This window comes from Pteronotus mesoamericanus, unplaced genomic scaffold, assembly GCF_021234165.1.
Source record: "Pteronotus mesoamericanus isolate MK-2021 breed Mesoamerican mustached bat unplaced genomic scaffold, CSHL_Meso_final scaffold_174, whole genome shotgun sequence".
Lineage (NCBI taxonomy): Eukaryota > Metazoa > Chordata > Mammalia > Chiroptera > Mormoopidae > Pteronotus > Pteronotus mesoamericanus.
Window position 1 is genome coordinate 22016149 of NW_026555309.1, and position 21927 is coordinate 22038075.

At 33.1% G+C, this 21927-nt stretch overlaps 1 protein-coding gene across 18 annotated transcripts in view; it reads left to right on the plus strand.

Moving 5' to 3' along the window:
• RIMS2 (regulating synaptic membrane exocytosis 2) overlaps positions 1-21927 on the plus strand; it is a 473698-nt gene that overhangs the window by 154567 nt on the left and 297204 nt on the right. For 10 of the 18 annotated variants that reach the window (XM_054590368.1, XM_054590375.1, XM_054590367.1 and 7 more), the window contains exon 1: positions 15348-15734. The exons of the other annotated variants lie outside the window; for them this stretch is intronic. In XM_054590368.1, the coding sequence (XP_054446343.1) occupies positions 15613-15734 (122 nt within the window). In that variant the 5' untranslated portion in view covers positions 15348-15612. Of the gene's footprint in view, positions 1-15347; positions 15735-21927 lie in introns of those variants that run through there. 18 annotated transcript variants of the gene reach the window in all.

A 21927-nucleotide genomic window follows, 5' to 3' on the forward strand; every position in this document is an offset into this window, starting at 1 on the left:
TTAACAAACTTCTTTTGAGTGTCATATATTCACTTGTAAATATAGTTTTGTTTTGGTATTAATAATTATATCAAGGAAAATGCTTTAGTAGTAAAATTAGAAGGAAAAGAAAGCTAGAGAGACATTAAGATGGGGGTAATTTGTTAGCAATTGGTTTCACTAGCCAGCAGCACTCTTTTTTAAAGCTTTGCTGATTGAATTATTGGTTAACAGCAAAATGACCATTTTTGAGACTCTTTAATTTATTCCAACACTAATGTGTATCTTGGATTACTCAAGTCATTCACACGTCAAAAGAATAAAATTTAATAAATTGTAACAGGTTATTAAATCATATTAGCGGATATGCTTATATAATCCTTTTCCACAGATATTTTACAGATCTGTTAGCAGTAGAAGTGTATGCATGGGTCTGCACGGTGAACTGTGGGAGTGCATTGCTTCTAGTTTGGCTTTTATGGCAATATTAATGTTATAGACTGACTTAGGGGATCTTACCCACCTATCCCCTTACCCTTTGGCTCTCCCAATATCCACCAACTGAAGCAGTTTTGATATTGGTCAGGGTGAGAGTTGGTGAGTGTAAAACTGTTTTTTAGATCTTTTAGTAAAGTGAATAAAGTGGTAATAAATGAAACTGGTTTGAGGTAAATACCTACTTCCATCTTGTTCACTGCATATTTTTATCTCCTATAGCTGATGTGATAGAACAGGCCTGGGATGAAAAAATTGGGAAGTACTGTTTGGAAGCTCAAAGGGGCCAGACATTTGATTTGTCTTGTTGAGTATTGAAGTTTAGAGTGCAAAAATAGTCTTCAAGGCTCATACAAGGTTTAGTGTATCTCACCAGAGTTAAAAAATTAGGGAGTTGGAATCAAGTTTTACAACAAATACAGATAAAGTTACATTTTTGTATATGATATCCTTCATTGTTCAAAGATTCTGGCATCTAAAGTTGTCAATCCATAATAACATGGATAATGGTAGTCAGCATCATGGCAGAGGCTTAGAATTCCTTTATACTCATACAGTGAAACATCTGTGCTTATATTTATCTGCCTTTCCACATGTTACTATAGGTAAACAATCCCTGATCTAGCTTTGCATAGAATCTTCCTATTTTTATCTACTTAAGAATGTAGCTTCTGCAGTTCACTAAAATTGTGAAAGTATCGGATTGTGTGGGGAATATTTCAACATTTATAAATGTAAACATTTATAGTTCAAAATTTCAAGCTAAATGATATGGAAAGCTGAATAACTTGAATAATTTCTTCAAATTAAATTTTCATTTTTATATTGGGAGCATAACTACTGGTTATTTGTTTTAAAATCAGAGCACTACTTGCAGAAAGTAAATTTTCTTTTTTTAATTATGTGTCATATTAAGAGGCAGCTTAGATTTAAATAGTGGTTCTCAAACGTTTTGATCTTGGGACTGCTTTACAATCTTAAAAATGATTGAGGACTTCATAGAGCTTGTGTTTATATGAGTAATGTTTACTGATACTACTATATTAGAAATAAAAACAAATTAAACACCTTTTTAATTAATTTAAAATAACAGTAAACCCACTGCATTTTAACTAATCATAACAAGTGGATAGAATTCCAAGTTGACCTGCAATGAGTTTACCCTGACCTCGAGAATGTATGGAACCTGTGACTTGCTTCTAGCTAATAGAACATGGCAAAGATGATGGGATAGTCACTTCTGTGATTACATTACCTACCTTGTATGAGACTATGGCCTTAGTCTGAAGCAGGAAATTATTCTGCTGGCTTTGAAGAAGTAAGCTACCATGCTGTGAAAGGCCTGTGAGAAGACCATGTTGTAGGAAACTGCAAAGAATTTCTAGTAGCTGAGAGCATCCCTGGATGATGGCCAGCAAGAAAACGGGACCTCAGTCTTAGAGCCAGAAGGAACTGAATTCTGCCAACAATCACTTGAGCCTGTAAAAGGACATGTAGCTCTAGAAAGAAATGTGGCCTGGCCGACACCTTGGTTACACATTTTAAACCATGCATGGACTACAGAAACTGTAAGATAATAAATGTATTTTTTTATGCCACCAAAGTTGTGGTGAGTAATTTTGCAGGAGTAGGAAACTAATACAGCATATTTTAAAAAAGAAAGAAAAGTTTAGTGAGAAAGTTGACATTATTTTACAGTTTCACAAATCCATTTAGTGTCTGATTTAGTGGAAGACAGCTGGATTCTTTTATTTCCTGTGTTCAATATCTTGAGGTATACATGATGTAGCCTCTGGAAATCTTCACTGTATACTCATGAGAGAATGAGAGTTCAAAAAGCAAATAGCATTTTAGTATTATTATGAATAGAGGTTTGACCTTGCAGATCCTCTAAAAAGTTGTGGGGACCTTCCTGCGGCCACTAGACACATTTTTTAGAATTGCTGGATTACATACTTTTAGTAGTCTACTGCACCATCACCAACAGAGTGTTCAATTATATACAGACAGGATTATGTAAGATAACCTAATCTATTCAGAACTCTCAGCTTCCTTGCTTATTTTTCACTTGATTTCTAGTTATGTCCTTGAGTTTGTCTATGTGGTTTATGTTCTTTGCTCCTCATGGAAACAAATGCAAAAGATCTTTGCTGACTTTCGTTTCTAGGAGAAATAGGTAGCAATATGTTTAATAGATAGTGGATTAGGATAAGGGTTTTCTTGAAAGGATCCTGGCAAAAGTGCAGGCATGGAGAGATTTGGTTTAAAACACAAGAAAAGTTTTTTTAAATGCATTTTTTTATTTGTAAGAAATTTATAGAAATTGTGTGATTTTAATTTTAATTATGTATATTCATTTTTATGTGTGTGTATGTATGCATTACTTAGTAATGATAATAGTGCATATTTCTATTGTGTTTTTGTTTTAATTTTGTGTGATATCTTTTATCACTAGAAATCCTGAAGAATGAATTAGTCTCATGCATCTCAAGATAGCTCAATTGATAAATTGCTTTTGCCCTAAGATTTGGGATACAGTTTTTGTTGCTGCTGCTGCTGCTGTTATTGTTGTTGTTAGGAACATTAGTATGGAATCATAAGATTTCTTCCTTAGTAATCTATGGCTTCACTACTTTTTTTCCAAAAATAATGTAGCAAAAATAAATAAGGTAGAGAATAAAAATTGTTCTTATGTATAATCAACTATTTTTATTTTTGTGATATATAATTATGTATTATTTGACACAGTTGGAAGTTTTAAGGTATGATTTGGAGCATTTTGTTTGGAAAGAAGGTATTTCAAGGTTGGTTTGAAGGTTATTGGTGGAACAATTCTCACTGCGCTTACCTAATTACACAGTGCTTGAACTGGAAAATTAAACTTAAGGGTGACCTCCCTTTCTCTACTGATGCAACCCCCTTCCATTTTTTCTTTTTAATTCTTCTTCTTTTTTTTTTAATTATAGTTCTGCCTGAGCAGTTTCTTTTGTTTCCTAGATATTAGTTTTCAATTTATTTTTCCTCAATAATATTTTCAAATATTTTATTGAAATTCCTATTTATATTATTTCTTAACTATCTTTGTGTTCTCTTTTTGTGCATGAGAATTGATTTCTGTTGACAGAGCAAGATTAACAAATTTTAGTTACAATTCTCAGAAAAAGTTTGTAGTTTTCATACAACCAAGACTATGGAATATATAGACTCAAAATTATTGTGATTTAAAGTAACTTTTTAACTGCTGTGATATACGAGGTCTGTCTGGAAAAAGTCCAGCCATTGTTTTAATGAGAATGGTTTTCCCGATATTGATGCATCCTGGCAGCCAAGGAGAGTAGACTGGGATGCGCATGTTTGAACCCGACTTTACTTGTACTATCAGTGGGGGTGGTAGATGCTGTTGAGTGAGAATGTGTACTCTGTAGCCATCACATTCAAAATGATTGAGTGGGTAGAGCAATGACTCTGCCTCACATTTTGTGTGAAGCTTGAACATTCCTATGTGGAAACTATTCGGATGATTCAAAAGGCTGCAGCTATTAACAATTGGTGATTGGCAACTTCATCATGACAACGTGCCCACTCACACGTCTCATCTCATGTAGAGATTTTTGGTGAAACATCAAATGCCCCAGGTGACTCATTCTCCCTATAGTCCAGATTTGGAGCCCTCCAATTTCTGGCTTTTCCCATACCTAAAATCACCTTTCAAAGGGAAGAGATTTCAGACTGTTGATGGGATTCAGGACAATAGGACAGGGCAGCTCATGGCAATTGGGAGAACTGTGTCAGGTCCCAAGGTGCCCATTTTGAAGGGGACTGAAGTATCATTGACCTATGTATAATGTTTCTTGTATCTTGCATCTTCTTCAATAAATGTCTCCATTTTTCATATTACATGGCTGGATATCTCTGGACAGACCTCATATATCTGAAATTCACTTATACAAATTATTTTACATGGTTAAAAGTTTTGAAGTATGATATAAAATCCACATCTGGAAAGTGGTAAGAAGCCTATTTTTTTCTGGTCAACTTTGCTTAATAAGATTGGAGTCATGTGGCTGGGGAGAAATATGAAAGTTTAATCTTTCTCACTGCAGTATTTCCTCCTTTTGCCTAAGTATATTTTGATGTAATGCTTTAGGCCATGTTTGTGTTTTATGCTCTCAAAAAATATGGGATTTGAGAATTACATTTACTTTCAAGGTCTGCATTGGTCTTGTTATTTATATTTTCACATCATCCTTTTGTTTTTACATTCTGAAACTGTTATAAACTATATAACTAACTTGCATTTTAAATGAGAACATCTATAAGGAGTTGGTGAGTGTCTAAAACATGGTAGTACTATATAAGGAGTACAGGCCTGTGAGAAGGAGGCGTGCATGCTCCTTCTAACTGTGACCAACCACTTGGTCAAAATGCATCTTCCTTTGTTTTGTAAACTGAGGGAGTTGATATTCTATTTTAAATGTGATAGAATTCCATTGTAAAATGTGGAAAGGTTATGATATTATTTATGTTTTTATATGGTCATTCAGTTGTGTGGAGAATGGTTTGTAGGAGATAAGAGTTGATGCAGACATGAAACATTTTCTAGGATAGACCATGTGATAGGACACAAAACAAATTTCAATCAATTTAAGAAGATTGAAATCATATCAAGTATCTTCTCTGACCATGATGGTATGAAACTGGAAATCAATGAAGAGAAGAAAACTAAAAAACACATAAAGGCATGGAGGCTAAATAACATGTTACTAAATGATGAATAGGTTAACAATGAGAACAAGGGGAAAAAAATCAGAAGCACCTTGAAACAAATGGGAATGCAACAACCCCTAATCTGTGGGATACAGTGAAAGTAGTCTGAAGAGGGAAATTCATGGCATTACAGGCCTATCTCAAGAAACAAGAAAAATCTCAAATGAACAGTCTAAGTTTACACTTAAAAGAATTTGAAAAAGGATAACAAACAAAGCCCAAAGTAGTAGGAGGGTGGAAACAAAGTTTAGAGCAGAAATAAATGAAATAGATTCTAAAAAATACAAAAGATCAATGAAACCAAGAGCTGGTTCTTTGAAAAGATAAGCAAGACTGACAAGAAAAAAAGAGAGAGGACTTAAATAAATAATATCAGGAATGCAAAAGAAGTAAGAACTCTCACTAAAGAAATACAAAGGATTGTAAGAAAATATTACTAATAGCTTTATGCCCATAAATGGACAATCTAGACAAAATGGATAAATTCCTAGAAATATACAATCTTCAAAAACTGAGTCAGTAAGAATCAGAATATCTGAATAGATTGCAATTAGTGAAATGGGAGTAGTAATCAGAAAACTCCCAACAAATAAAAGTCTTGGGCCAGATGGTTTTACAGGTGAATTTTTCCAAACATTCAAAGAAGAACTAACACCTATTCTTCTCTAAATATTCCAAAAAATTGAAGAGGAGGGAAGACTCCCAAGCTCATCTTATGAGGCCAGAATTATCCTAATTTCAAAACCAGATAAAAACACTACAAAGAAAGAATATTATAGGCCATTATTCCTCATGAACATAGGTGCTAAGTCCTGAACAAAATATTAGTGAAGAAGATCCAGCAATACATTGAAAAGATCATATACCATAATCAAGTGAGATTTATTCCAGGGATGCGAGGCTGGTACAATGTTCACAAATCAATAAACATGAAACACCACATAAACAAAAGGGAAGATAAAAAAAAACCTGATCATATCAATAGATACAGAAAAAAAATTTGATAAAATCCTGCACACATTTATGATAAAAACTCTCAGCAAAGTGGGAAATAGAGGGAACATACATCAATGTAATATAGTCTATATATGACAAACACACAGCCAACATCATACTCAATGGTCAAAAACTACAAGTGTTTCCCTGAAGATTGGAACAAGACAGGGATGTCCACTCTCACCACTCTTATTCAATATAGCACTGGAAGTTCTAGCTACAGCAGTCATATAAGACAAAGAAATAAGAGGCATCCAAATTGTAAAGAAAGAAGTAAAACTGGCATTATTTGTAGATGACATGATACAGTATATAGAGATTCCAACAAAAAAACTACTAGAACTGATATGAATTCAGTAAAGTAACAGGATACAAAATAAATACCCAGAAATCAGTTTCATTTTTATGTACCAATGATGAACTATCAAGAAAACAATCTCATTCACAATTGCTAAAAAAAGAATAAAATACCTAGGAATAAGTTTAACCAAGGAGGTAAAAGACCTGTACTTGGAAAATTCTAAGACAATGAAGAAAGAAATTAAAGAAGATTCAAATAAGTAGAAACTTATGACATGTTCATGGATAGGAAGAATTAATCATTAAAATGTCCACACTACTGAAAGCAACTCATAGATTCAATGCAATTCCTATCAAGATACCAATGGCATATTTCATAGAACTAGAACAAATATTCCAAAAAATGTATGGAACTACAAAAGATCCCAACTAGCAACAGCGATCTTGAAAGAACAAAGATGGAGGGTTTATGCTACCTCATATCAAACTATACTATACAGCCATAATAATCAAAATAGCATGGTACTGGCATAAAAACAAACATATAGATCAATGGAACAGAATAGAGAGCCCAGAAATAAACCCATGTCTTTACAGTCAATTAATAGTTGACAAAGGAGACAAAAACATACAATGGGGTAAAGGTAGTCTATTCAATAAATGGTATTTGAAAATTGGACAGTTATGTGCAAAAAATGAAACTAGACCACCTACTTACACTATACACAAGAATAAACTCAGAATGGGCTCTCCTTGTGGCCGTGGCATGAGAGTAGAGTACAAACTGCGGCAGCTGGAGTCATGGCAGGACATTTAGAAAGTTTATTCACCTCTTTGCTGAGTATTAATTGAAAGGCATGCTGCAGAAACTGTAAACAAAGGAGGTGTTATGCTTCCAGAAAAATCTCAAGAAGAAGTATTGCAAGCAACTGTAGTAGCTATTGGATTGGGCTCCCAAGGAAAGGGTGGAGAGATTCAACCAATTAGTATGAAAGTTGGAGATAAAGTTCTTCCAGAATATGGAGGCACCAAAGTAGTTTTAGATAACAAGGATTATTTCTTGTTTAGAGACTGTGACATTCTTGGTATGCAGACTGAAATAAATCACTATTGAAATTGCATCACATGAGGTGGCCCATTTCATTGAAGTACTGAAATATTTCATCAGGTAAATAATTTCCATGTCTTCTTTATAATAAACAAATGATATCCAAACTAAAATAAATAAATAAATAAACTCAGGATGGATTAAAGACTTAAATGTTAGACTTGAAGCCATAAAAAATCTTAGAGGAAAACATGGGCAGTAAAATCTTGGACATTTCTCATGCAATATATTTTCTGATATATCTCCTTGAGCAAAAGAAACTAAAAAAATAAATAAATAAACAAATGAGAATACATCAAACTAAAAAGTTTTTGCACAGCAAAGAGAACTACCAACAAAATGAAAAGATAGCCCACTGAATGGGAGAACATATTTTCCAATGATACTTTTGATATGGGATTAATATCCAATATTTATTAAGAACTTATACAATCAACACTCTGTCCCTCCCTACCCTCCCAAAAAACATCCAATTAAAAAATGAGCTAAGGACCTGAATAGACACTTCTCCAAAGGGGACATGCAGATGGCCTATAGACGTATTAAAAGATGCTCAACATCACTAATCAGAGAAATGCAAATTAAAACCACAATGAGGTATCACCTCACACCTGTCAGAATAACTATCATCAATAAATCAACAAACAACAAGTATTGGTGAGGATGTGGAGAAAAGGGAACTCTTGTGCACTGTTGGTGGGAATGCAGATTGGTGCAGTCACTGTGGAAAGAAGTATGGAGTTGCCTCAAAAAATTAAAAATGGAACTGCCTTATGACCTAGCAATTCTACTTCTGAGAATTTATCTGAAGAGAACTGATACAGTAATTTGAAAGAATATATGCACCCCTGTGTTCATTGGAGTGTTATTTACAATAGCCAAGAGTTGGAAGTGGCCCAAGTGTCCATCTGTAGATAAGTGGATAAAAAAGCTGTGGTACATTTGCACAGTGGAGTACTACTTGGCCATCAAAAGAAGGAAATCTTACATTTTATGGAAGCATGGATGGACCTGCAGAGCATTATGCTAAGTTAAATAGGCCAATTATAGAAGACAAGTACCATATGATTTCACCCACATGTGGAATGTAATGAACACAATGAACTAACAAGCAAAATAGAGAGACTTAGAAAGCATGCTGACAGCTGTTGGAGGTGGGGGGTAAGGGTAACGGGTGGGGGGTTGTAGAGGTATTGAGCAAAAAAGAAAAAAAAGAGAAAATCTCTTCAACTGGGACAACCGTGTGGTGATTGCTGAGGGAGAGAGATGGGAGGAGGTGTAGGAGGAGATAGGCAGGATAAATGGTAATAGATGGAGACTTGACTTGGGGTGATGAAAACACAATGCAGTGTACAAATGATGTGTTGTGGAATTGTGCACCTGAAACCTGTATAATTTTGTTGACCAGTGTCATCCCAATAAATTCAGTAATAAGGAAAAAAAGATTTGATGCAGAGAGAAGTTGGGAAGTCATTGAAGTCTAGAAGGGAGTTATTAGTAACTTGAATTAGAAGACAGAAAAGTTGATGGATTTGTTCTTCATTTAGAAGATGGAATTAGTAGAAATTACTTCTAATAGATTGGATATGTATGGTGGTGTATTAAAGAAAGAAATATCAAGGATATCTCCTAGATAAATCATGGGGTCTTTCAAAGATAGGAAAAACTGTGCAAAGACTAGTTGGGATGAGGAAAGTAAAGGTATAACATATAGAAGATATTTAATACCGTGGGCTGTAAGTCACCTAGTGAGAGCATAAAGATTAAAAACAGAAGTTTCCAATATAGTCAAAATAGACCCTTGGACATTCCTGACGTTTGGAAATCTAAGAGAGGATCTCAATGCCGGCAAATGACAGAAAAAATTGCCACCGACCAAAAGGAAAATCAGGAGAATATGTTTTAGGAACACAGAATAAAAATTGTTTAAGAGCAGTGGATCACATAGCATCAATGTTAAATGCTGGAGGAAAATCATATTAAGAATAAGAAGAGAATTGTCTTTGAATTTGGCAACATGGAAGTCATTGGTGAGAGCAATATCAGTGGAGTATTGCAGATGAAAACTTGATTGTTATAGATTGGTAAGAGAATATGAAATTGAGGAAGTAGATATAGCAAGTGTAGACAACTTCTTCAAGGAATTTTGCTGTGGAAAGAGCATAAAAATGGGGCAGTACTTAAAAGGGAATGTGGGATCAATGGAGGGTTTTTTTTTAAAGATAGGAAATGATACAGCAATAAAATCACTGGTTACTTGATTCACACATAAAATAAATGTTATTCATTAGTCATTACAAGTATCATTAGAACCAAGAGCTTTCTAAAATAGATTCAATAATAAATAAACTAGGTATTTTAGGAAGAAGCTTGTAAGAAAAAGGGTAAGCTACATGGAAAATTGATAGAATAAGTCTTCTTTACATTATTCTTTTCTACTTTCATTTGGTGCTTAATTACCTTCACTTATATATAGGTAGCTGGGTTCTCTGATTTTGACGTGTTTCCATTTTAAAGGGCCAGGCATATCTAATGGTCATTTTTTAAATTTGCAGGATTGGATCAAAGTACATGTAAGTTTGCATTAGTTTATTTGCGTAAGGTCTTTTGCTTTGGCTGAACCAAGACTAAAAATTTTGTTTGCTTACCTTTCACCAAGGGAGGAAAGGAGATTGATGACAGAAACTTAGAAGATACCTGCTCCCAGTCCATTTTCATGAGTCCTATGGAATGAATGATTTTAGTCTAAGAGAACCTGAGAATGTTCAGAATTGTTTTGCTTCAGAGATCAGATGAGATCGGTCGGGCACGTTCAGGGTGGTGTGGCCATAGACTCAGAATTGTTTTGAAGCAAAGGGTCACAAGCAACATTTATTCAAATTCCAGATGATAATATATTGTATAACACAGCGCTGATCATATCATTCTTCTTAAACTCTTTTATTGACTTCTAGGCCATCACACTCTCCTGATTTTCCTTCTACTTCTGTGGCTTCTCCTGTTCTCTCTCCTTTACTGATTTCTTCTTTACCTGGTGGCTTAATGTAGAATAATCCCCTGGTGCTTTGTCTAATACAGTGGGCCCTACCCTCACCATCACCTTCCTCCCCTCCCAATTTTGTACTTTTTCTTTGGGTGATTTTATTTTCTTGCTTGGTTAAATTATTACTAAGATGCTGATGCTTCCTGAATTTATATCTCCAGCCAAGAACTCTCTTCTGAACTCCAGAGTGACATACTCAATTGCATACTCATGTCTTTTTAGCTATTTTGCAGACTACTTAAATTCTACAACTCACCATCTTTCCCTTGCTTCTCCCTCAGTCTGCTCCTCCTTTAACATTCTTTGTCTCAGCAAGTATCCACTTGGTTACTTAAGAGAGAAATCTGAGAGTCATTTTTGACTTCCCTCTTGACCTTCATATACCACATCCCACCCCTGTGGCAAATCAGTCATTATGTCTTGTTTATTCAACATCTTTATTAGTGCTCCTCTATCTCCATCTTATTGAGATCACTTTAATCCAAGTCAACCACTCGTGCTTTGACTACTTCATTAGCTTTCTAATTGCTCTCCCTGCTTCCACCTGTAGTGAAATAATATTCTGGCATACTTATGGTATTTCCACTCTCCCATTTTTTATTTATTTATTTTATTTTTTATTTATTTATTTTTAGATAGAGGTGGAAAGGAGGGAGAAAGAGAGGGAGAGAAAGATCAATGTGTGGTTGCTTGTCACACACACCCTACTGAGGACCTGGCCTGCAACCCAGGCATGCACCTTGACTGGGAATCAAACCTTTGGCTCACAGGACAGTGCTCCAATCCACTGAGCCACACCAACCAGGGCTTATTCTCCCTTTTTTTTTAAAGATGTAATGACTAGAAGGAAATTGAATGAAAGAAATTGTGGATGGGAACCTTTGGTGGTCAGTTTTATTGCATAATATTTTATTATTCCCATATTTTGCTAAATATCTTTATAGTGGTGCCATTGATTATTATTTCTAATTTTCTTAAGATAACAATGTGCAGTCAGTATTTATTTCCTTGAAAAATCTAGAGACACTTGGAAGGTAGGTAGCTTAAGTATCTTGTGGATGGAGTTTGCAAACTTAGGTGTGAGTGCTTGGTGTCCCAAGACTATAAACATTCCTTATACTGTGGTTCTTGGTAAATGTAGCTATTAGAGGTGGAGCTGGATCTTATTCATATTCCTACAGCTCCCTGAAATTGTAGTTTTGCTTTCAGTAACTCTCAATAGTTATCAAAGGAATGTATACTCAGAACTAGCACTCCTAAGACTAGATGGGCTTAACAAATTGTGTTTTCAGAGATCTGGGTTCTTTTTCCTCTAAAAGGTGGAAGCTGTAGGTGTCTGAGCAGATAATAATCACTCTGGACATTTTTGTTCTTGAGCTTAAATCTAGCATTCTACCTCAGTTGCCTAACTCTTGCGTTCAATGGGAAAGATATTTCTGCTGCTGCCAGTTTGTAGGTTTGGGAACTACTTTGGTAAGAACTGCTGTGGCCTTGGACTGTTGAAGCAACCTTGTATTACCTCTCATAACAGTGCAGCTCAAGCCAAAGCACAGGAAGATTAGCCCTCACATTTCTGGTCTGAAAGAGGAGTCTGGGAGATGACAATGATGGTGGGACTTCATACATTTGTAGAGCTTTCTCTACAAATTAGATAGTAGAAACTGTAAGGAGTCTGTTCTGCAGCAATGGTCAAAACTAGATACAAAGTTCAAGCCCCAGGAAATACTACAGAAATTTTTTTGTACATGAGAACACAACTGAACATCAACATGTTTTTTAAGACTTACGAAAACTGTGTAGGAAAACTGTTGTAACAGTGTGACACTGTTACAGATGTCGCAATTCTCCCCACCCCTTTGCCCACCTCTGCTCACTCCTGCTCCCCTTCCCTCAGGGCATCACCACGCTGTTGTCTGTGTCTGTGAGTTATGCATACATGTTCTTTGGCTAATTCCTTCACCTTCTTTCATCTAGTCTCCCCTCTCCCCTCCCCTCAGATAGCTACCAGTCTGTTCCGTTTATCCCCACCTCTGTTTCTATTTTGTTCGTCAGTTTATTTAGTTGAAGCAGCTATATACTATTGCTAATGGATATAGTTACCTTTAGTGAATGCCCTTTTCCCTTTTTTTTGTTGAAATTTTGTCATCTGCCTTTTATTTCCTTGCTTATTTGTTATCCCTGAGGCGAATGGATCTGTGGTCTTGCCCTGTGAAAATATAATGCAGGACTTTCATTTGCAAAACATATTAAAAAAGTCCTTGCTCTCTGGACCGTATTTCCTCTAACCCTTAGATTTTAATCAGGCATATGCTTTAGATAGTCAGTGGAACAAAAATAATGCAATTGAAGAATTGTGCAGTTATTTCAACTATATAGTAGAATTACAGACCGGTATTTTAATAAAATGAAAAATTTATTTAGGATTTCAGGGATTTGTTATGGATTAAACATATATGTTATATTATTTCATTAATTGATTAGCTATGTTTTGATGTTTGCATGTAAGGGGCGTTTTAATAGAAAAGTTTTGATACTCTTAAAAATACAAAATAAACTCAGACACCTTTAAAACTATAAAATTTAAATGTACTATGAGTGATTGTGCCTTACAAGTAACAGGCTTAGTTGTTATTAATTTAGAAGAGCATAATTTCCCAATTTTGTTTTTTATTTTATTTTATTTTATTTACTCTGACTTTCTGTCAAATCTTTAGCTTCAACCACTAAGCATTTGTAAACTAAGACTCCTAAATAATTTTAACTTAAGAGCTTGTATATTTTTGAGGATATTGTAAACATGTTAGCACTGTTTTATTTTCTCATTTTTTCAGTGTTTTATAATACTAATTAAACAATTTGAGGTTTTACAGAATTTTAATAACTTATTGATAAAGGGAGGATACCATTACTAATAGATATAGCTAGGCACATGAAAACTAATAATCTGGTATTTGATTCCCTTGAGCATTGCTAAGCAAAAGCCAACAATTAATATGTTACAATTAATGGCTTCACTGTAATTTTATAGTTCTCTACCATAGATAACTTGGGGCTTTCCTTTAGCTAAGTATATCAAAAAGTATAATGGAAAAAAATGTGATGTTTTCACCTAGAGATAATCAGTACTAAGATTTTGGTGTTTATTCTTCTAGTGTCAGGTTTTGAACATTTTTAAAGTTTTCGTTACATATTTCAGAATATTTCTTAAAAGGTTCTATCAGTGTACGATCCTACCTATAAATATGATATGAGAGTACCCATTCTCTGACCCACAGGTCAATACTTTGCCAATTTAACAGGCAAAAATACATTACGTTATTATTTCTATTTGAAATCTTTTGATTTCTTTTAGATTGAACTTTTTCAAGTGTTGATTAATTTATTTTTAAATTAAATTTATTGGGGTGACATTGGTCAATAAGATTTATAGACTTCAAGTTTACAATTCTATGATACATCATCTTGGTGAAAAAGGTGCAGGAATTAAGCAGGAAAAACCCCCCATAAACTCATAGACACAGACAACAGTATGGTGATTACCAGAGGGAAAGAGGGATGGAGAGGTAGGAGAGGATAAAGGGGGCGTAAATGGTGATGGAAGGAGACTTGACTTGGGATCGTGAGGGCTCAATACAATATACAGATGATGTGTTATAGAATTGTATACCTGAAACCTAAATAATTTTATTAACCAATGTCACTCCAAGAAATTCAATAAAAATGAAAAAATAAATTTAAAAAGTGATAGCAATCTTATCACCCACTCACAATGTTTTCTGGATATTAAAAAATTAATTTAGAAGTACTTTATAAATCAAAATATTTTGTGTGTATAAATATTTCATAAATAGATTAGTGTGCATCTATAAAATTATTGCTTAAATAATGAGCAAAATAGTAGTACTTTTAGTTGAGGACAAGCTCATAATTGAACATCTTATTTTATAGAAGAACTAGTTGCTTAAAAATTCATCTTATAGGATATTTATTTTTGAGTCATTTAAGAGTTCACCATTAAAAAAACTTCTTAGTATATTTATGTGCCTATTTATTGATAGTGGTATGTGTGTGGAAGGGAAAAGAGGGAGCTAAGGCAAAAAAAGAAATCGTAGTCACTATGTATGGCCTTTAAAAAGGGACTGGATTGAATATTATTGACTTTTCTTTAAAAATAAATAAATGAAGATATTTTAAAATTAAATAAGAAATTAAGATGATGAAGTACATGTTTTCCAAATGTTTCTTTAGAAATATGGCATCACAAATGCAGGCAATCAAAGCTCTATGTTCTATCATATTTTTATTGCTTCATCATATCAAAAGAAGGACATACCACGTATTTTTAGTGTTCTGGTCTATGCAGCAGCTTGAACATTGAAGAGACCTATGTACTCTGTTGCTGGAGTTATTTATTTTTCAGGGAAAGAGAAAAAGGTTGAGAAATGCATAATTTCTTTTCTTTTTACCTAATAGTAACATTAAGAAGATACCTCGTCCCCATTTTTATTACTTCTTAGATTTTATTGCTGGCAGCCAGATGTGCTGAAACTCCTGACGACAGCATCTATTCATTGCGTGTTTTTTAATAGGCTTAGAGAAATATGAGTAGAGTACATGAAAGCAGCTCAGCTTCGCACTTCAGCTGGGAATGCCCAAAAAGCTCACTGCTGTTTTGAATTCTTGCTACAGTCAGGAGAAAGCCGAAAGCTGCACGGGTACTGAATCTTCTACGACTGAATTAGAAGAATAATGACTGTACAATTAACTATCAACCTCTGCTCATTTAAGCACAGTTTTTACAGAGCTCAGGAGAAATATGGAACTTGATTGGCATGTTTTTATGTGATGGTGCCTGCAAATAGATGACTTTAAAGACAGGTGGTAAGGAAAAATAAGAGAAGGGAGGAAAAAAAAAAGAAAGAAAATGCAATTTGAGACATTGCGCCAGGTCTGCAATTCTGTTTTATCTCATTTTCATGGGGTTTTTTCATCCCCACCAAATATTTTACAAAATGAGCTTTTTGGACAAACACTGAACAATGCAAGGTGAGTAAAGCTAAACTATATTTTCTTTTTGTATTGGTATTTTCAGAATAATAATCTTATATGTCTGTAAAAATTTTTCTGATTTGAAATGTTGGCATTATAAGGGTGTTGATTTTTATCAGAAATATAAAATTTTATGTAGTGTTCTTAATTGATTTTAAGAAGAAAACAAGCTACTTCAAAGCACAGAAAGCATCTTAAATTTAACTAGCTTGACCTCTGAAACATACAGACTGTTTCAATGATTTCATTTTCTAGTAAATGAAAGGACTAACTTAAAATGCCTGACATTTTTTTTCTTTGTGATCATGGCAGTGATTATATTGCATATATAGGGATGGGGCTGTATAATCATATGTGATTTGCCAGAAAATGTGAATTAGCAGGCATGCATTCTCTTTGAAGAACATGCGGAAGATATTTTCTAGGTTTAAGATACTTCTCTATGCAGGGTAGATCAATAATCACTTTTAAACAAGCTATATTATGGAACTGCTAATAATGTTTTGTATTGGATCGGCTAGTATGGAAGGATGTTTTGTTATAAATTCTATTGCTTTTCAAGCTGATTTATTTTTTTTGTGGTGAAGATTGTTAAATTATGAACATGTGTTTTAGATGGTATCTCTAGTTTACAGTAAAAGAGGTAGCCTATAAAGGATGCTTTTAAAATGCAGTTTTGTCATCCAGTTTTTCCCCCCTTTAAGTTGTTTGCCTTTTAAGAATTTCTAATGTTATATACCTAGTACAGACAAAAACCCCTTTGTAACCAAATGTAATGGAGCAAGACTGAGAAAGAAATGATAATGCATTGAAACCTTCTGGAAATTGAGGGAAAACTAAGAGTGCATAGACTATCAAATGGTTTTGCTCATCTCTTTTTAGGGTCTTTGAACAATTGAGGCAGCCTATTTTAGAGATTAAAAAATAACTACTAACAGTATGTGCTTTAATTTAGCAAATGTAAAAAAGGCTTAAAAATTTGTAGACATTTACAGTGTTTACCAATGATAAATATATCTCTGACCTTTCCATCGAATGTGGAACAGCATATTTCCTTTTTTATAAAATTTCAGTGCAGTTTTGTTCAATTAACTAATTTGATTTTTTTATATTTTGTTTTGGACTAATGTAAAGTGTATAATAGTATATGAAATGTTATATTCTATAATAGGCTATCTATATTTTAAGATAGTGAGTTTTCTTGTTTAGTAATACATTGTTTAAGTGTGTGAAAATATTCTGTATTGATTTAAATAAAAGAGGCAGTATGGCTTTCTTAAAAATTCCATGACCTGAAGCTACCAGAGTTTTAGGATCAGTACTCACGCTCAGTAAGTCTTTTCCTTGTTTGATTTCTCTCTCTCATTTTTTAATGCCAAAATTTATGTGTTTAAAATACTAATATTAGGGATGGGTATATATTAACTTTGGAAATTGTGCTATTAACAGCATGGTATGGAATTGATTTTAAACTAAATGTTACTAATTTTAAAGTATGAGAATAGCTGTTTTTGAGGTAATTGTATGCATCCCTATTACTACAGATTTGTTTTGACCTCAAGTTTCTTTTATTATTGTCATGCTTATAATTGTAATGCTCTCATTATTAGAAATTCTAGAATTTTATATTGCTGTAATTAAACAGTAAATTGTGAAGTTTCTAAGGATTCTACAAGACCAGTCTTATTTAACTTATTTTTATTTTCTACCTATATTATTGGAAATTACTAATTAATCAATAAAGAATGTATTCTGTTTTAGGGGAAAAAAAATCCCTGCTTATGTTCTTAACTTCTTGCTCTTATAAAAACACATATTTTTTTCACATGTAGATCTGTTGATCTTCATAATTAATCAAGTACTTAGTTTACTTATAAAATCAGTTAAAAGCAGTTTACAAACAGCTGTTACTTTAGAAATATGAATAGTAAAAATAAATTTATAAGAATATACAGTTAATGCCTCCCTCTACATATTTTAATATTTTGGTTACTCTGTTCAGATCAGACACAATGGTCTTTGAAAATTATTATTCTCCTTAGATTTTTAAAAAAATACAAATACCTAAGCATCAATATTTTAGTTTGCATTGAATGAGAAAGATGTAGACTGAAAAAAAACAAAAGTCATCTTTGAAGAAAGGAAAATGGTGAAAGAATGACTTGAGTATGCCATCAGAAGATGTTATCTTACAAGTTTAAAATTTTTTCTAAATAATGGGCCTTTCAACTTCATGGACTAGACATTATGCTCTTGAGATTTGAAGCATCAATTACATAACTTCACCTCTGGAAAAAATAATTTTGTTGTTATTGCATGAATAGTAATTGTTTGGACTAGTTCAATGGAATATTCAGTATTTGTATTGTGACATTAAATCACATCTTTAAACTGAAAATAACGTCAGGGAAATGGACAATTAGATCGCATTTTCTTCTGACTTGCTTTCTAGGAGAAATTACTAAAGTAGTACTGTGCATCAATTGTAGATAATATATTATTTAAAGGGGACCCTTTGAAATAGTTTTCTTGACACTTTTTCTGATCCCTAATATGTCCCTAAATCTGCAACTCAACCTTCATCAAGTTGTCAGATGATATGACAGTTTACTTTTATGACATATTAGCAATAAAAGATTAAAAATGAAAATTTCTCAAAATTATTACTCCAAAAGCATTTCCAGGTTCAACTTGTCACAGGAGCAAAGATTTTAAAGACATCAATAATATTTTATGTATTATAAATCACTAAACTGGAGATTAATATAGATTGTTGAGTATTTTATCTAATGAATAATTGAAATTTATTTCTGAGTGAGAATCATTAGAATATTTTAGACTTTTTGTTGGAAATCACGTAGCACAACCCTTATGTTTCAAACTGAAAGTTCTTAACTTACTCTCTTACCATTGCAGTTCTTGAGTAACATTTTAGTGCATACAAGAAGTGGTGGGATATCCTTTGTTCTTTTATAGCTAAAATGAAACAACTGTAGACTCAGCAAGAAAAAAATATCAGTGTCTGCATTATATGTCAATTCACTTAATAGGTTTTGGTGAAATGCCACTTTAACTTAAATTTTTCTTATCAAGTTTTCTAACTGTAAACTTATTTTCTCCAAACAAAGTTAATCAGGATACAAAGATAATTGCTTTTATTGCCAGTAGAAAAGTCCTCAAATACCAAATTTATTATGAAATCTAAATCTTGTCATCTTGTCTTTGGAAGGAAACATAAATATTAGGATGCTAGAAGGTATATTTTTAATAGAGTTCACTGCATTGAGTAATCAATTGCTTTGAACAATATTCAAAGGTGATTATTATCTTTTGTGATAAAATTACTGGAAAAATGTACTTACTAAGTTTTTCCATTTACTGACCTAGTAATTTTTCTTGTACAGTGAAGAAATATGTATTTTCCTCCAGATGTAATTATTTCTTTGTCACCAAATGTGTGACAGTGAATTTGCTATGTTGGTTGGCCACACAGGGGCATAATAAGACTGGATTCACTCAGAATGGGTATTAAAGCCAGTCTTTCTCTCTTCTGTATACATGTGCAGACTTTCATATTAAAAGATACACAGACTTTATATTAAATGTAAGGATAAAAAAAACAGTAGTCCAAAGTGTATTTGGATTTGTTGGTGTTTTGAATTATAAGTAAATTAACCGTAAGCAGTTTCTGGCTTGTCTGAACTAGTCCTAGTTTATGTCTGCTGTGTTCCATTATTGATTAGTAGTACCACTTTTCTCTCTTAAAAGTGTTTGACAATAAATTACAGGACCGCTCTAATTATAAAAAGAAAATGGAAAGCTTGAAATTACCTAGTGTAAATGGATTCTTTTCCCCTGAAACATTTCCCACAGTTCTAAAACATTAATGTTATCTAAGATAAAATTTAAATTTGTAAATAAATGTTTAATTATTTAGCCTGATAGTGTTTCTGGTCAGAAGTATTTAGTCATTTACATACCATTTACTATTGCTTTAGTTTATAATAAGCTATTGGTATGTGTTCAGGGTTTCTGGCACAGTCACCTGTTATTTATCACGGTACATTAATGACTACTTTGACATTGAAAGAATAGCATGCATAGTTTTCATAGCTCTTAGAGTGCAATATAAACAGTGGGTATTGTTTGCAGTTGGCAGGAGCACAGTGCAATTGATATATTATGATAGGAACATATTTCATTACTGTATTCTGAAGTATGGAGCCACCCAATAGTCTGATACACATGCTCACATGTGCACACATACATGTACATATTATTTATGTATATAAACCTTGTTAACTATATAATAATTATAAATATAAAAATTATATATTGTAGACATAAAAGGTTCTCTTAACAACTGTCTCTGTATTTCTAATCAAAATATGATGCTGGTAAATAGTCTAAGTATTTTCTTTAATGAAAAAACTTTTTATAAATCTATTGCTTTTGTTGGTGACTGACAGGTAAATGTTAACTATATTTTTTTTATTGTAAATTTTTATATGATTATAAAATATCTTCGAAAACTCAAAGAAGATAATTACTAGTAAATTTCTTTCTGTTTAATTCAGGCTCTACTCATTGAGTAGAAAATGAATTCATTTCATATGTGCTGTGACTGACCTCATATCCACTTACGAATTACAAAGATTCATGTAACCAGCAAGAGAATTCACAAGTAGGACTGATTCACAATTTGAGTTTGGCTTCTGAATTTGAGAAGTTTTAATTAAGTATATCAGATATGTGTACGAACCATCCTTTGGACAAAATTGAAAAAACCATTGAACTGTAAAATTGTACTTTCCTTAAAATTTAAAGGCTCTCTATTTTGCACTGCATTTTTTAAACCCTGTTTTTTTTTTTTTCCTTCAAAAATGAACTCAGTATGTAAAGCAGGTAAAAGTGGAACAGCTCTGGTTTAGAAATTGGAACGTGGGACCCACATAGGCTCTAAGAAACATAATTTTAGCTGATTTCTAAAATCAAACTCAGGGCTTCTTACTTAAACTCCTTTAAATTTTCCATCTCGCTGTGTGGCCTTTGAAATGTCAGAGATAGAAGTAATGGAAAATGGCAAGGGGAGCTGCCATGTTTAATTAAGGATTGATTTGTGTCTGACTTCTACAAATACATGGTTGCTTTGCCTTGTGTAGTGTTGAACACAAGGCTTATGTACATATATTGGGGCGACTACTTACTGGTTATGTGATATTGATAAAGGCACTATAGTGTGAGCTTCTTGAGTTAGGGACTGTATGTTCATTAACCCTTGAGTTTCCACACTTAACTCCTAGGGCTTCTTTCCAGTGAGTAACAGCTTCCCTCAGCTTCCACTCCCCTACTATAAATTAGCTCCATAGGTTCTAGAATTTCATATAATTGAAATCATATAGAATATACTCTTTTATAAAAGACTTACTCAGCATAATTTAAAAAAATCATACATGTTGTGGCATGTATGAATAGTTTTTTCCTTTATATTTATTCCTGAGTAATAGTCCATGTTAGGAATATACTGCACTGTTTTCATATTCTTTTTGTGGAGATATCTATATCTATATGCATCTATGTCTGTCTGTCTGTCTGTCTGTCTATCTATCTATCTGTCTATCTGTTGGATGAATATCCAGAAGAGGAAATGGGTTGCAGGGTAGGTTTATGTTTAGTTTTATGATTTCAGACCATTTAAAAAAAGGGTTGTACATTTTAAATTATCACCAGAAAAATGTTTGCAAGTTTTGGTGGTTCCTCACACTTCTTAACATTTGATGATACATCCTTTAAAGTTTTGTCATTTGAGTTTATAATGGTATCTCCTTATATTATTTTGTACTTGTCTAATGACTAACAATGTCAAGCCCTCTTTTAATATGCTCATTGGCTATTTGTACATCTTTCTTTGTGAAGTGTCTGTTTCAAAATTTTTTAAAATTAGGTTACTTTTGTTTTTCATTAATGAGTTGTAGATATGTGTCAGATATATGCTTTGTGAATATTTTCTTGCAGTCTGTGGCTTGCCTGTTTATTTTCTTAAAGCCTTAGATGAGCAGAATTTTTAATTTTGATGAATTGTAATTTGTCAATATTTTTCTCTTATGGTTTTAGTTTTTTCCTTTTTGTCAATGGTTTTTGTTTCTATGTGCTGTCTAAAAATACTTTGCCAATACCTAAGTCATGAAAC